A 17,364-nucleotide genomic window follows, 5' to 3' on the forward strand; every position below is an offset into this window, starting at 1 on the left:
AACCTAAAAGCCAAACAAACACTCAGGTTAGATGTTTCTGTTAACTGATAGAAACTGTAACGTTTGTTCAGCCAGGTGCTTTGATAATTAACACAGAGCATATAAACATGAATACAGTAACTGTATTCATACCTGTTGGAGTTAATGAGGTCGTATCTTGGTTGGGGATCTTCATCATTGTTATTTACATCAAAACTGGCTTTACGATCCTATAAAGTATGAAACAATTATTATTACAAATAATATCCTTTATTATCTTATCTACACACATTTAGAGATCGACTTAACTGTATAGTGCAAATTGTAAAGTAGGAATTTAAATGAAAATATAGTGTTTTACTGTTACTGTATGCTTTGTGTTATGATTCTGATACTGAACGAGAAAAACTGGTTCTTCTAATGTTGAAAATAACAAAATAATACATTGTATATATATATACTTTTACAGTGCATGTTCATGATGTGGTAGAATCCTAACAAACAGTGATATTTTTTCATGTTTATAAAAATGGATATATTACTAAAATATTACAGAATTTACAATCAATATACTTTCGCAAGGGTTAACTTAGCCTACAATGTATGGTATAACTTTCTTACTGTTAATGTTACTAGTGACAGAAGAATTGAACCTAACTAAGAAACAGAATCCAATACAGGTTTCGAAAACTACATTTTCCTTTCTTGTCCCTAATCTTATGAGAACGATGCCTCAGGTGAGAAGACCCTTCCTTCATTCCTCGTAGAATAATTGTTTACAGCGCCATAGCTCACTGTTAGCACCACCAGCACAAACGTGATTAGGGTTAGGTCACGAACAGAACGAGGCCACTTGACTCGTTTCTTGCACAGTACCCATCTTCGTAGAAAAACTGTGTCACGGGACAAGCGGTGTTGTTTACTTTTTACTATTTCGACGTACGTTAACTAAATACGAATTAAACACACTAACATTGTGATGAACATCGGACGTATGTAGACTTAAGATATTTTAAATCAAATAATTTGGGAATTTTCATGTTGCTGAAGAAACACGGCACAAAACTGATTCGTGTAATATAGCATAAAGTTTGGTTCACATGATTTCAAACATTAGATTCTGAGATTTTTAGTCACAATCTGAATATCCCTAGACATGTAATTAGGCCTAAGTGCTTAACACACACAGCGTTAAATGATGAAAGTAATAAATCGTTCTGAAAACAAGTCTGAACTCTTACGCATTATACCAAATATTATGGAAATTTCCGGTTACCTTGGTCCAATCTGATAATGTTATATAATTACCGATAACACGACTACATTCACACACATATACCAACAATCCTTTTGAAAAATTGCAAGACAAAGTTTAAAATTTGTCAAGAACCAGTAATGCTCTCTTACCTTCTTCAGTTCATGAGGCGCCAATGCATGCACGTGGCGTTTGGCGCACTATCAGAACAAATTTCAGAATGGTATGTTGTATCACATTGATAATAAATATTTTCAAGATGGAGGTTAGTTTTCTGTTTTCTACAACTAACTACCGAGAAAGAAAAAAAAACGGTTTTAATCGTGTACTCAAAGGATTAAAACTGTTTTTTTCTCACCATTAGGTCTCTTGATAGATTTATGGACCTAGATAACCGTGGATTGCTAACATTATTACGTAAAAATCGTACAAACAGTTACGCAAAATCGAAGCGCTTTTACTGGTGTTATTAATTATTTTTTTCTTTCCAAACGCTACAAGCTACAGTGCACCAAAAATATCTCTGAAATGGAAATTACGTTTTGAATACGAAACGTTTTACCTAATGGTGACCACACACGTGCGACAGACATGTTGGCTGTGCTTCGTACTATAACATTAGCAGTTCTCCTCTGAGCACGACTATTTCAAATATTTGCTTTCAGCTCGTGTTTGTTTGTTTTTTTTTTTGTGTGTGCAATAATAAAGTTCTTACAACTAAACAACTCATTAATCTATTAATTTTCAGTAAAACCATTAAAATAGTTGACTTGGAACAATTTTTGTCCTCTAAACTCTAGAATTTATCAAAGTTTAAGATGTCTCAATCTCGAATTAATTACATCAATGATTTAGTTGTATATTTCAAAACCATTTCGTTACGAACACTGGGCCCCGTTTCACACTAGTAAAACTAACAAACAAATACTGGACGAGATGGGGGTATAAAATTACCAAGAACTCTGAAAAAACGACAGTCTGAAACCAGCAAATTAGATTTTCTTCGATCGTATTGTTAAATAAGAAAATTACAAAGTTAGAACCTCGTGAAACAATCATTCGTTCGGTTCTATTGTTAAATAAAAGTCATAACTTAAATCAAAAAGAAAATATACCACCTCACTCCGAACTTTCAAGCTCCATATTCTCCCGTTGTGATGTACAATGTTTTTAAAACGTCTCCCTTAATCCTGCCACGTGGTTAGATACAATGTCGCCAGTTGGTTAGGTGCACTTGATCTGTATTTTATGGATCGCGCGTTAAAATACCCGACCCACCAAACATGCTCGCCCTTTCAGCCGTGGGGGCCTTATAATGTAAAGTTATATCCCACTATTCGCTAGTAAATGAGTAGCCCAAGAGTCGTCATTGGATGATAAGACTAGCTGCCTTCCCTCTAGTTTTTCACTGATGAATTGTAGACGGGTAGCGTTAAATTTAAACAAAAAAAAAAATCCAGTCTGTAAACTTTGACGTCCGCGTTCGTAAATCTAAGAATTTTGTTTCCTTTATGTAATCGTACAACACAACACTACAGGGTCCGGCGTAGCCAGGTGGGTTGAGGCATTCGACTCGTAATTTGAGGGTCGCGGGTTCGAATCCTCGTCGCACCAAACATGTTCGCCCTTTCAGCCGTGGGAGCGTTATAATGTGACGGTCAAACCGACTATTCGTTGGTAAAAGAGTAGCCCAAGAGTTGGCGGTGGGTGATAATCACTAGTTGCTTTCCCTCTAGCCTTACACTGTTAAATTAGGGACGGCTGGCGCAGATAGCCCTGGTATAGCTTTGCGCGAAATTCAAAAAAACAAAACAAACAACACCACAGCTCCCTCTGTACCAAGCAGAATCGATTTAGAAAAAAGACAGTCTACACATGACGTTATCAAATCTTGGCCTAAATTCTTAATTAAATGAATTCAGTACAGAATCTTTCCAATATTGTGTTTATTTTGTTGTTAAGCAACATTAACACTAAATGCAACATTACAAAAGGAAGGTGAAAAAATCACAAGAGGAAACAAAGTTTGTGGTGGCTTCACTGAGAAGAGTTGATCAGCATGTACACGAATTTAAGAACAAAATACGAACAAAGTGACTTCTGGACAAACAAAATACGAACAAAGTGACTTCTGGACAAACAAAATACGAACAAAGTGACTTCTGGACAAACAAAATACAAACAAAGTGACTTCTGGACAAACAAAATACAAACAAAGTGACTTCTGGACAAACATAACCCCTCTTTCTTTTTTGTAGGGGGGAAGCAAGCTAATCTTCTGTTTTTCTTCCTGGTGAGAGGGGGAGATATATCAGAGAACAATGTGCCTCAAAACTTGCAATCTGTACTTTGGGAGAGACAGCCAAATTGAAAATAGTAATCAGTGGAATACAATTATACCAAGAACTCTTTCATACCAAACAACACTCCAATAAACTACATCCATACTTTGTTACTGTTTCTACAAGAACTACACCAAATTTGTTTGTTAATACATAAAGGACAAATTTCTCTCAACTTCCAATTGGAATATAATTAACACTACAGAGACCCAAGATGCAACAGCTAAAAACAAATAATTTGTGTGAAACTTGTTCATATTGTTTAGAAGTCTGTTCGGTCATATATAGTGTGTTTGAACATTTTTGTATCCCACACATTACACACAGTTCAGGATGTGGACAAGACAGTGTAGACTGAGTAGACATATACAGTGCAGCTTAATCTTGATGTAATGTTTCAGTGGTGTTACACCCATCCATCACGCAATGTTTCAGTAGTGTTACACCCATCCATAACGTAATGTTTCAGTGGTGTTACACCCATCCATCACGCAATGTTTCAGTAGTGTTACACCCATCCATAACGTAATTTTCAGTGGTGTTACATCCATCCATCACGTAATGTTTCAGTGGTGTTACATCCATCCATGACGTAATGTTTCAGTGGTGTTACATCCATCCATGACGTAATGTTTCAGTGGTGTTACATCCATCCATGACGTAATGTTTCAGTGGTGTTACATCCATCCATAACGTAATGTTTCAGTAGTGTTACATCCATCCATAACGTAATGTTTCAGTGGTTTTACATCCATCCATCACGTAATGTTTCAGTGGTGTTACATCCATCCATAACGTAATGTTTCAGTGGTGTTACATCCATCCATGACGTAATGTTTCAGTGGTGTTACATCCATCCATGACGTAATGTTTCAGTGGTGTTACATCCATCCATGACGTAATGTTTCAGTGGTGTTACATCCATCCATAACGTAATGTTTCAGTGGTGTTACATCCATCCATAACGTAATGTTTCAGTGGTGTTACATCCATCCATAACGTAATGTTTCAGTGGTGTTACATCCATCCATAACGTAATGTTTCAGTAGTGTTACATCCATCCATAACGTAATGTTTCAGTAGTGTTACATCCATCCATAACGTAATGTTTCAGTAGTGTTACATCCATCCATAACGTAATGTTTCAGTGGTGTTACATCCATCCATGACGTAATGTTTCAGTGGTGTTACATCCATCCATGACGTAATGTTTCCATGGTGTTACATCCATCCATGACGTAATATTTCCATGGTGTTACATCCATCCATAACGTAATGTTTCAGTGGTGTTACATCCATCCATGACGTAATGTTTCAGTGGTGTTACATCCATCCATAACGTAATGTTTCAGTGGTGTTACATCCATCCATAACGTAATATTTCAGTGGTGTTACATCCAACCATAATGTAATGTTTCAGTGGGGTTACATCCATCCATAACGTAATGTTTCAGTGGTGTTACATCCATCCATGACGTAATGTTTCAGTGGTTTTACATCCATCCATAACGTAATGTTTCAGTGGTGTTACATCCATCCATGACGTAATATTTCCGTGGTGTTACATCCATCCATGACGTAATATTTCCGTGGTGTTACATCCATCCATAATGTAATGTTTCAGTGGGGTTACATACATCCATTATGTGTTATTTCAATAGAGTTACTAACTTGTACTTCTCACTCAAGTACCCTATGAAATGTAAATAGTGGCAGACATACTGTGTGAGCACCTCAGCTCAATTTGCACAGTTGAGGTTGAGCTTCCCTTAAGTCAATAATTTGAGAGTTAAAACTTCTACAGTGTATGAGAGACCCATGCTGACAGAAACAAGGTTTTATAGCAAAGTCACAACCTTAACAACAATATAAATAGTTAACAAATATTGAAAGCACAGGTTCGTTTCTTACATAGTTCTTTTTTATGTCTGGATGGTCTTTCTCAAGTCCATCGTCCAGTATAGTGACCACGATACCTTTCCCAGACACTTTCATGTCCCAAGCTGGCTTCACATTCATGTCCAGTCCATTCCCTCGATTCTATATATCAAAACACAAACCAAATAATATTAATAACAAGTGTTCAGTTGCCAGTAACAAATACTAAGCTTACACGCGTTTAACAAAATAATTAAAATACACACGTTATACTGATATCAACGAGCACTTAGAAAATGATTTTCTGAACAAGTTCTATTAAGATGACAGGTAACTAGGTAAATGTTCCTAACAACCAAGTATACAAGATTAAACGATATAAAACATTCTTTCTCTCTGAAGTAGGCTAAAGATATTGTGTTTTTGTTAAATGTATTTAATCTATACAAGTTCCCCCAAGCGGAGTAGTCACGCTATCCACTTAGAGGGAGCAGAAAGCTGAAATTGGTCTAAATCTTTAATGAAATGGTCATTAAAACAAATCAAATGTAGTATTGTTTATAGAGGTTTTTATATACATGTTTAAAAATAACAAGTGATTAATATATGCCCGAGTTCTTCAGAGAACTGGGCCCCTATGATTATGCCTCTGATTATCCTGTAACATATTCAAACTTTCTGATCAACTTTAAAATATGCACTAAACAAACTGTCACTACAATTACATTCGGTTAGTATCCCCAGTGGCTCAGCAAGAAGTCTAAAGGGTTATAATACTAAAAACCGGGTTTTGATACCCGTGGTGAGCACAGCACAGATAGCCCACTGCGTAAATTTGTACTTAATAACAAGCTAACAAAATAATAACTGATAACAAAGTTGACGACCAGGACATACCTTCCACAAACATAAGTAATCTTTCTGTTTGTGTGTGTTTGTCTGTGACAAAACTAGCTCTAAGCTGTAGCTCAGCAGAAAGAATAAAAAACAAAATGTGCTCTTAAAGTCTTTGCAACATCGTAAAGTTACAACCAAGATCTGACAAGTTCAAAGGTTCTCGTAAGAGAAGAAACACGTCTAAAACAACTTACAAGATACCACATCTCTTTCCATTTGGGGTCATTCAAGTACACATCAGGGTCAGAGTTGACAAATGACAGTAGATCTCGTTTCATTCGTCGTTTCAGTTTCTGTTGCGAGAGCCACTTCACCTAAAAGAAAGAAATATTTAATTGCTAATGAAAAAGTAAAACATTTTCACCAAAATATCAGATTTTAATACCATTATGCATGTCAATAATATTAACACTGTGTTACTTCATCTGGTATTACAGGTATGTAAAAACTGTAACCCTTAACTTGTACTTTTCAGTCTTTCCGTGTTTCGTGTTACAGTATTCAAGTCCATTAAAACCGAAGAAGTGACAAACTATTAACATGTATTTTGCAGAAAATATTTACCATTAAATTATTACAGGTGGTAACACTCTACGTACACTTATTTATTACAACGTTCATGATTAATAATCATAAAAATATTTTTAAAAAGTACCTGCTTTTCTGAATGAAGTGGTGCATGGTGGTGAAGGCTTGGTGCTAGGGATCGTTTGGACACCTGGTGGTGCTTTAGGTGATAATAATCGTCCACTATCTGTATAGAAAGACAGATATTTCAGTCATGCAAAATGAATGAAGTATTTTAACATAACGTAATGTTGATTCCTCACATGAGACCCTAAAAACAGCCAGAAATACTGTTAATAACTTGTTTGTGCAAAGATGCTACAAAACTGCTACGTGGTAACATCTCCTTCCTAATATTGTGATAACAGACTAGAGGGAGGTGAACTCTCGGCAGACTAAGTAGTGGAATTTGACTGTCACTCTTATGATACACCCATAGTCCCAAAGTACGTGAGAGTACATTTCCAGGAACATGACAAGAAACATAAATCCCCTGGATCATAGTCTGACCACAGTACTCACCAGGCCACGCCCTGTCCCCTGTTAACTAAATAGATATCTAATGACCTTCACAAGGTACTAATAATATCATGTTTTGTTTTACAAATATGTGGTGATAAACAGCAATTATATTCTCGTATCAAAAACATTCTACAGTAGTTTTGCTAATATTATATTTGATTTTATATCTGGTCAACGTAATGCTATTTAAATCTCTTTAAAATTCACAAAACGTAAAGATATATAGGTGGGCCCTCATGCATGTGGGATATCATATAAATTCGTATAGTTTGTTACGATTTATATAAAATTTTGGCCCGGCATGGCCAAGTGCTTAAGGCGTTCGACTCGTAATCTGAGAGTCGCGGGTTCGAATCCCGGTCGCACCAAACTTGCTCACCCTTTCAGCAGTAGTGGCGCTAGTTATATCGTTACGGTCAATCCTACTATTCGTTGGTAAAAGAGTAGCCCAAGAGTTGGCGGTGGGTGGTGGTGACTAGTTGCCTTCCTTCTAGTTTTACACTGCCAAATTAGGGACGGCTAACGCAGATAGTCTTCGTGTAGCTTTGCGCGAAATTTAAAAAAAAAACAATCCTCATTCAGAATAACCGCTACGTTAAAGTTTATTTACTATGTTCAGTTGAACAAGAAGCTATTAACTTACTGCTTATACTTGTTAAAATCACACAAATATTTTCTCTATATGGAATTCTATGTTCTCTACTTTCATGAGCTTCAATATTTGTTTTCCTTCTAACGCCTAGCAGTCGTTTCATTTCTTATGTTTAAAACTTTCAGTTCTTAGAATCTGTAGTTAAGCCGGTTAAACATTCTCCATAAATTCGGCGAATACTTGTGTAACATTTTGTTTTTCTTACTGGCCCCAGACTTCGCGGATAACGTTTTCGTTTATGTTAAAATATGTTATACATTCTGCTGTATTAGCAGAAATGAACGTATATTATAATTCTGTAAACACAGCTCTATGATTTTTGTTGTATCTTGTTGTTAACGTATTACTCCACGTGTTCTCGCGGTTTCACGGAATAAGTGTGAACATATTCACACGAGACACACTGAGTAACCAACAGCCAATCAGCTGAAGGAAACCTAGCTGTTGTTATAAACTAAATATAAAGCTTTCTTTATATGACCAATTCGAAACTGACGCTTACATTTCTACAGAACGTAACCACTGGTAGGTTTCTACCTTTAAATTACGTTAAGAATAGAATTTATGATCATTTTGGTCAACTCAAATAAGACCGTAAATTAGACAAGGTGACTAAATTCGACCCTATGATGAAGACAATGACCATATTCCTCGTTCTCTTCTTATCAATAAATGTGTTAATACCCACACCAGCCGTTCTGACATACAATAACCAAATTTGACTCTCTGATCAAGAGAATCATGAAATTAGACCATCTTAATAAAATTCCAAAAGTTAATTATGAGATTGTTTGAATCTATGACTAGAATTAATTGTGACTAAGTGATTACAAGTAGCACACATTGACCTTGGGGGTAAGGCAATTATTTGGGTATCCCCGGAAATGATATATTTGTTACCGTAAGCGAACACATATGCAAGTTCACTCAATGACTATCGGTTTTAGAGCATTGTTTGTACATTCATGATGACATCTAATCCAACGAGACTTTTCAACCAGCATATGTGACCTTTTGTACACAAACACACACAATATTTCAACAGGTTAAACATATTGGTACAAGTAGTTAAATAATTAGGAACTTACAGAAACATTTCCAGAACTTCATATTAACCTAGGTAACAGAAGCCCCCCACACACACACACACAAACGTTTAAAACTTCGAATGATATTTTTAAAACATATCCGATCAAGCTGTTATTAAACAATATTTTCTTCAGCTTACCGACCATAGCTTTTTAAAAAAAAATCTCTTCCACTCTGGTGGCGCAAAATGGGATTTGTTGTTTTTTTATAACAGTACGTTAACGGCAGGAAATAATTACAAAAGAGCATACAGGACAAAATTTGTCTATTTTGTGTTGAGAATTAGAGGCTTGTAAAACACAACAAACTCAGTCATGTTTTGTGTTCCATGAACAGAAAATACACGGTTATAGTAACTTCAATGTCCCGTATTTTGTCAGGTACCTCGCAGTAATTTCAACTTAATCGTTCGTTCAATAACTGGATCAAATGGGCCGACTCACATCATCCATAGGTCATAGGTCATACATAAATCCAAGAGTGTGTTATTTAGGCGCGAAATCCACTAAAAGCTAGCGCCGCCTGTCTAGTAAGTAGAAAACTACTCGGGTATCGTTTATTCAATGCAACATTAGAAAAGTGTTATGGAAGTTGAAACAGAATTGTTTGTCCTTTTTTTTTCTTCTTTTCGAATCATTCAACATCTGTACACAACAGTTCACCTCTTGTACAGAAGTAATTTGAGAACGCATCTTTCCACCTAGTTTTTGTCGAGAACTTGGTGCCGTTTGAAAGATTATTTGTCTATACGAGACCTATTTTCAGTACTACACTTATCAACAGACTTAGTGACATGGACTGTAAACACGTGGTGAGGCTCCAAAAATAGTTTTATAAGATAATGTACTCAACCCTCTAGGGTTAGAATAAGATAATTTGTTACTAATGTTATTACAATAGTGGCTTAGATTGTTCAGTGATTAATCAAACCTCAACCAATGTAACTCATGACAAATAACCGAAGATCATTCATTTCGTTTTCTCCGTTATATTAACTGAATGATTTTCTTAATGTCGTGACCACGTTCAAAACTTTAGAGTACAAATCAAGGTCAAGATGGGATGACCCCGAAGAAAAGTTGCTTCGCTTCGAGAAGACTTTTGGGCAACCTATACTCTCCAAATTATTTAGTAAAGTAACCACTGGCTCAAATAACACATTCTCTTCAAACTGCTTGCAACAGTAATGATTGGCTCAGGTGACAACAGACACGTATTATTAACATTACTGCCCAGAGTTAATAGCGTGAAGATATATGCAGTGCATTCTTTCTACCTGAAATGACAACTCATTTGTAACACCACGCTATATGAACTAACACCAGCGACCGGATCACGGCTAGCTTCATTAACAGTTGTCATTTATTCAAACATTTCTACGAAGTCACATACCGTTTCAATGTTAACATACGTTCACAAAGTATATAAAGTTTCATGACGTGCACTTACAACTTATGACCTGTCACGGTGACGCTCCGAAACAGAAAACGAGCAATGAACCTGGGAAAACGTTTGACCTCATAATCTGCATAAACAATAATTCGATAACCAAAAACGACGTTGTTATGAACTTACCCACAGTTTATGAGCAATCACCAAATTTTATTGGCTTGATCTTAAAGTTATCTTAACAAAATTGAAATAAATGGTGTTAAAAGCCACACCGAAAAAACAAAAAACACTTAGAAATGCTCACACCAACCAAAACCTAAACAGTAAAACTCGCTTGAAGAAACCCCAGACCACTGGTACCAACAAAACACAGGCAATAAAACACTTAAAAAATACACCCTTATACCAATCAAAACCCAAATAATAAAACACGCTTAGAAGAAATCACCATACCAGTGGTACCAATCAAAACCAAATCGCCGTACCAGTGGTACCAATCAAAACCAAATCACCATATCAGTGGTACCAACATTAGATTGTTGTTGTTTCTGTTTAAACTGTTGTCACTCCACAATGCTTTCAAATATATATAATTATAGATGTGTTATTTCCAGTAATGAAAATAACAAACAACAATTTCTCCTATGTTTGTTTATAGGTCTGAAAACCAATACAACAACAATCTGAGAACGAAATACTGTGTTAAACAATGCATGGTGAAGGAAAATAAGTGTGTGAACATTGTATCTCACAATAACATTAAACAATGCACTCTTAACATTACGAAAACAATACAAACAACAATAATCAATAATTATAAGTTTGTACAAACAAATAAAGAATTACAAGACAAATAAAGATGTAATTAGAATGTTTGACAAAACAGTTTTACCAGTAATTAAGACAGAAATTAACATTAACATATAAACCTACGAATATAGTTGTTCCTGCATATTTATTATATATATATATATATATATATTTTAATCAAAAAAGACCTGCTACAAACGGCACTCCATTCTGGACCGTCTGGGTTGATACACAACTTATGACGGTCGCCAACAAAACGTTGGTTTAAAAAACAAAAGTAGTTCAGTTTGTCTCTAAGAACTCGTTTCTGAAACCTGAATATTCCGATGTATTTTGTTAAACTGATGTAGACAGAGAGAATAAGGGCACATCCAAAGTGCTTTTAATTTCACCTCTAGTTGGAGCAACATGAATATAGGGAAACAATGATGTATTAAATGTGATATAAAGATACAAATTAATGGCATGTTTGATCTTTATTACACCGTATAAACTGCACACAAGTTGTTTATATTAACTGAAAGCACAATCATAATATAAATCACTCAATAAATCATCACCCTTTATACAAAATAAAAATTAATTGTTTCTGAACACAACAATGGAAACTAAACGTTTCTTCAAGGTACTTGTTACAATGTGCATTGTTTCTAAACACAATCATATCCAGTTATGACATTGTAACGACTTAATTAACAAAATTCAGGTTATAATAATGTTGATTTTCTTTTTATTATTTATGTATACACACTGGAAAACATAATAATTTAAAGGTACGACTTTATAACGATCAAACAAACACACGTGAGTCGATATTCTAAAATACAAATATCAGGTGTACAGTGTCGAACAATTATTTACGATACCGACACCATTTCCCTTCCTTTGTTGAAGGACATTGTACAGTCATAGTTGAAGACGACCTCACTAAACAATCGGATGTCTCTTGTTCTATTGCTAACCGGTTTTGGATACTTGAAAAGACACAAGGAAATGTACGTGTAAAACTAACTAGTTGTCAGCACAGGTTTTCCTATGTGGAAAGCCAGACCAACTGTATGAAAACTAATTTCTGATGAAGCAAGTGAACTTTCTCTAACAAGTTACTAATCCTATACAAATCCAAATATTAAAGTCGCCCCTGGTTTCTTGTCCAATGTTTTTTAGGCGTCAGGGTTACTGATTATTACTCGCTCAGCGACACTGATTACCTTGTAACGAAGTAACTATGCCAATAATAATATAGAAAAAATCGTTGAGACAGTGCATTCTCATGACCCACCATGTTCCAAACCTCACTAATATCAGTATTATGACCCACCATGTTCCAAACCTCACTATTATCAGTATTATGACCCACCATGTTCCAAACCTCACTATTATCAGTATTATGACCCACCATGTTCCAAACCTCACTATTATCAGTATTATGACCCAACATGTTCCAAACCTCACTATTATCAGTATTATGACCCACCATGTTCCAAACCTCACTATTATCAGTATTATGACCCACCATGTTCCAAAACTCACTGATATCAGTATTATGACCCACCATGTTCCAAACCTCACTGATATCAGTATTATGACCCACCATGTTCCAAACCTCACTGATATCAGTATTATGACCCACCATGTTCCAAACCTCACTGATATCAGTATTATGACCCACCATGTTCCAAACCTCACTGATATCAGTATTATGACCCACCATGTTCCAAACCTCACTAATATCAGTATTATGACCCACCATGTTCCAAACCTCACTATTATCAGTATTATGACCCACCATGTTCCAAACCTCACTGATATCAGTATTATGACCCACCATGTTCCAAACCTCACTATTATCAGTATTGTGACCCACCATGTCCCAAACCTCACTATTATCAATATTATGACCCACCATGTTCCAAACCTCACTATTATCAATATTATGACCCACCATGTCCCAAACCTCACTATTATCAATATTATGACCCACCATGTTCCAAACCTCACTATTATCAGTATTATGACCCACCATGTTCCAAACCTCACTGATATCAGTATTATGACCCACCATGTTCCAAACCTCACTGATATCAGTATTATGACCCACCATGTTCCAAACCTCACTGATATCAGTATTATGACCCACCATGTTCCAAACCTCACTAATATCAGTATTATGACCCACCATGTTCCAAACCTCACTATTATCAGTATTATGACCCACCATGTTCCAAACCTCACTGATATCAGTATTATGACCCACCATGTTCCAAACCTCACTATTATCAGTATTGTGACCCACCATGTCCCAAACCTCACTATTATCAATATTATGACCCACCATGTCCCAAACCTCACTATTATCAATATTATGACCCACCATGTTCCAAACCTCACTATTATCAGTATTATGACCCACCATGTTCCAAACCTCACTGATATCAGTATTATGACCCACCATGTCCCAAACCTCACTATTATCAGTATTATGACCCACCATGTTCCCAAACTCACTGATATCAGTATTATGACCCACCATGTCCCAAACCTCACTATTATCAGTATTATGACCCACCATGTTCCAAACCTCACTATTATCAGTATTATGACCCACCATGTTCCAAACCTCACTATTATCAGTATTATGACCCACCATGTTCCAAATCTCACTATTATCAGTATTATGACCCACCATGTTCCAAACCTCACTGATGTCAGTATTATGACCCACCATGTTCCAAACCTCACTATTATCAGTATTATGACCCACCATTTTCCAAACCTCACTATTATCAGTATTATGACCCACCATTTTCCAAACCTCACTATTATCAGTATTATGACCCACCATTTTCCAAACTTCACTATTATCAGTATTATGATACACACGTATAATGATTATTCCCGATAGTTTGTAACGAAGGTGAACCAGCTGAACAGTTTATTCGACAATTTATATATTTACATACGCGTCATTCCTGACGTCCACTCTTAACTACGTCTGATACGATAAAACTAATTTCACTTCCTATTCCAAGTGACATGCATCTACAACGTTCTTAATACAAAATGTTGACAATGTTCGACAACTGTGTTTGTCCAGGTGATGGTTTCAGTTGTTTCTCCGAGAGAGTCACAACCATTTTTTGTTTTTTGTCACAACACTGTTCTAAATGTAACTACACCATATTCTGTTTTATATATGTAAAAATGGCTGGTTTGGGTTGAGAAAAATTTCATGTAATGGAAGCGAACAACGTTTAGACCTTCTTTGCGGCCTGATATTATTAATAACTTTTTTAATTCAAAGTTTAAGAATTCCCCTGCTCTTGTGTTATGTTCTATGTTAAAAACTCAATTTGAAAGAAAATAAAACAGCGATTATTTTATACACAATTCTAAAAAAAAATAAACAGTTTTTCAGGTTCAAAATTACAATGAAATATAAATAACTCACTGTAATGGATTAAAATAAGCAAAAACCCGATGAGACAAGAAAACAGCCACATACTGTATCTCAGAACGGCTGGTATGTTCCAAACCTCACTACATCAGTATTATGACCGACCATGTTCCAAACCTCACTAATATCAGTATTATGACCCACCATGTTCCAAAGCTCACTATTATCAGTATTAACTAATCAGTATTATCAGTATGGGTATTAACGTTCTGAGATATTTTTATTTCAAGTGTTTCTCATCAAGTCTCACAAACTACGTGTCTATACGTATTTCGCTGAGGATGGCGCAAAAATGTGTACAATCATTTTTTAAACATATTTTGTGGATTGTTAACATAATTCAACATTTGCAAATAAATACACAGAAGCTGTTCCACTAGGGGAGCTATTATCTCACGTAAGGTACTTCGTCCTATCCGGTTGAAACTTAGTTTTATTAAACTTCTACAAAATATTAGTTATCGAAGACATTCTGTTTTTGTTTTTTCATAAAAATCCTAAAAGGCTAACGACATTCTTCAGGTTCTCAAAACCTTGTTATCTGCGTCTAACAAGGAACAAGTAATTATTCAAATTTCGTAAAAGTGGTCTGCTAAAACTTAATAGCGCGTGCCTGTTTTTCATCACTTGCACTTGAACAAAGCGCAACAGTTCGAGCTGCACTGTCAGTGACCTCATCTGACTTCGTGTGAAGTATTATTAGTCAAGAGAGCTTTTCCAAATTTAGTTAATGTAATGACAAAGGATATAACCAAAAATATGTTCATACTGCCCATGTTAGAAAAACTATTAGGCCTTTATCTAACTCGCTGATTCATTAATAAATTATAGAAACAAGGTTTTGTCCAACATAACCTCACCAAAAAAATCGCTAGTGTTTAGAGTAGATAGGTTTTCTTTCAATATGAAATGGAACTATGGAAAAGGCTTATTGTTTTTTTATCAGAAATTTTATGAAGGACAAACATTACACAACAAAGGTGAGATTGCCTGAGTTTCTAGATAAGTAGATAATACTTTACAGTTCTTACGTCTACTGCACAAAGTGTTAAGATTAACACAAATTATCTACTGCATAAAGAAGTCACAGTTCACACCTCTCATAAGAAACAAGTCTTAACAGATACAAATCTTTCAAAACGAAAAAAAATGTTACAATATAATAGTTCTTACCTCTCCTAAATAAATAAATCCATGTTTGTTTGCTAATTCTTTGGCAACAGTTGGACCTCCTTCGACACGAATAACAAATTGATCTGTATAGATATCTTTTGCTTCTAGTAGCTTCACAGTGATCAATACTGTAATTAAACACACTACAAAGTGTAGTTCTGTACAGTTAATATTTAACATTCTAATTGTTCGACGCTGGTAAACGCAATTAAAATGTTTTTATTATGCCAGTAAACTGATAGTGACAACACGAACACCAGTCAAACTTTACAACGAATGTTCCACTACCTGCCAGTATTACTATTACTAGTACTAAACAAGTTTATTCTAACTTTCAAGCTTTTTCAGTATAATTAACGGTGAAGTTTGAAATTAATTAGGCTTTGCGTTGGCATTAGATAAAACTTTTTTCCGTATACGGTAGAAACACAAGGAAAGCGAAAAAAAAATATCTCTTTATCTCAAACCTTGATGGATTATGAAATCATTTAACCGACTTCCACGAAATTTCGTCAACCATCCAGAGCCTATTTCCCGGACTAACGTACAAAAGTAATTTCGTAAAACGTTTCACAAACAGCATCGCTACATCTACACAGCGACCCCTGTGCCACATGGCGGCGATTATCGTAAATATAAAACATGTATGATTTTAACTATTTTTTTAACAATTAATATTTTCATTACAAAATATTCGTTTATAAAATAACCATTCTTATATCATTTAATGACGAAAATATCACTTTAGAACAAAATGCATCATTACGAAAACTTACTAAAAATATTGGACCTAATTCAAGTATTTCGTATTTTTTTAATGTTGTGATACTTGACTGTTTGTTTTAAATACCGGTTTCAGATGTCCAGACCGATATGTTGATGCACATAACAGAAAATTCGTGGTTAGAACTGAAGTTATGTCACTTTAAAATCAGTTGATTAATCAAAACAGCCTTACAAGGCTGGTTAACACGGCTGATCAGCGTAATGGTAGGTCCGGCACAGCCAGGTGGTTACGGGCATATGACTCACATTCCTTGGGTCTCGAATTCGAATCCCTATACCATTAAATTTGTTCGCCTTTTCACCTGTGAGAGTTATAAAGTTATGATAAATCCCACTATTCGTTGGTAAAAGAGTAGCTCATGAATATGCGGTAGATGGTGGTGACTTCCCCTGCCAAATTAGGGATGATTGGCTCTGGAGTAACTTTACATTAAATTTAAAGCAAAATAAATCATAACGGCAGCTTTCACGTAATTTTGTAATTTTATGAATCGTATTGTTTCATTACACATTGACAGAAAGTGCTTATACTTTACTAGACTCTCTATACTTATAGGATGAGCGG

The 17,364-nt window shown here is 35.4% G+C and overlaps 1 protein-coding gene across 2 annotated transcripts in view; it reads right to left on the reverse strand.

Annotated features, from left to right (window-relative positions):
* Window positions 1-16,626, reverse strand: part of LOC143246906 (proprotein convertase subtilisin/kexin type 4-like) — a 47,016-nt gene extending 30,390 nt beyond the window's left edge. The window contains exons 1-5 of one of the 2 annotated variants that reach the window (XM_076494165.1): window positions 16,014-16,626; window positions 7,007-7,105; window positions 6,546-6,665; window positions 5,488-5,616; window positions 133-209 (exon numbers count right to left, since the gene is read on the reverse strand). In XM_076494165.1, the coding sequence (XP_076350280.1) occupies window positions 133-209; window positions 5,488-5,616; window positions 6,546-6,665; window positions 7,007-7,105; window positions 16,014-16,193 (605 nt within the window). In that variant the 5' untranslated portion in view covers window positions 16,194-16,626. Of the gene's footprint in view, window positions 1-132; window positions 210-5,487; window positions 5,617-6,545; window positions 6,666-7,006; window positions 7,106-8,083; window positions 8,112-16,013 lie in introns of those variants that run through there. The other variant, XM_076494166.1, reaches the window with a different exon arrangement.
* Between the last annotated feature and the right edge of the window lie 738 nt (window positions 16,627-17,364).

This window comes from Tachypleus tridentatus, chromosome 3 (genome assembly GCF_004210375.1).
Source record: "Tachypleus tridentatus isolate NWPU-2018 chromosome 3, ASM421037v1, whole genome shotgun sequence".
Classification (NCBI taxonomy): Eukaryota; Metazoa; Arthropoda; class Merostomata; order Xiphosura; family Limulidae; genus Tachypleus; species Tachypleus tridentatus.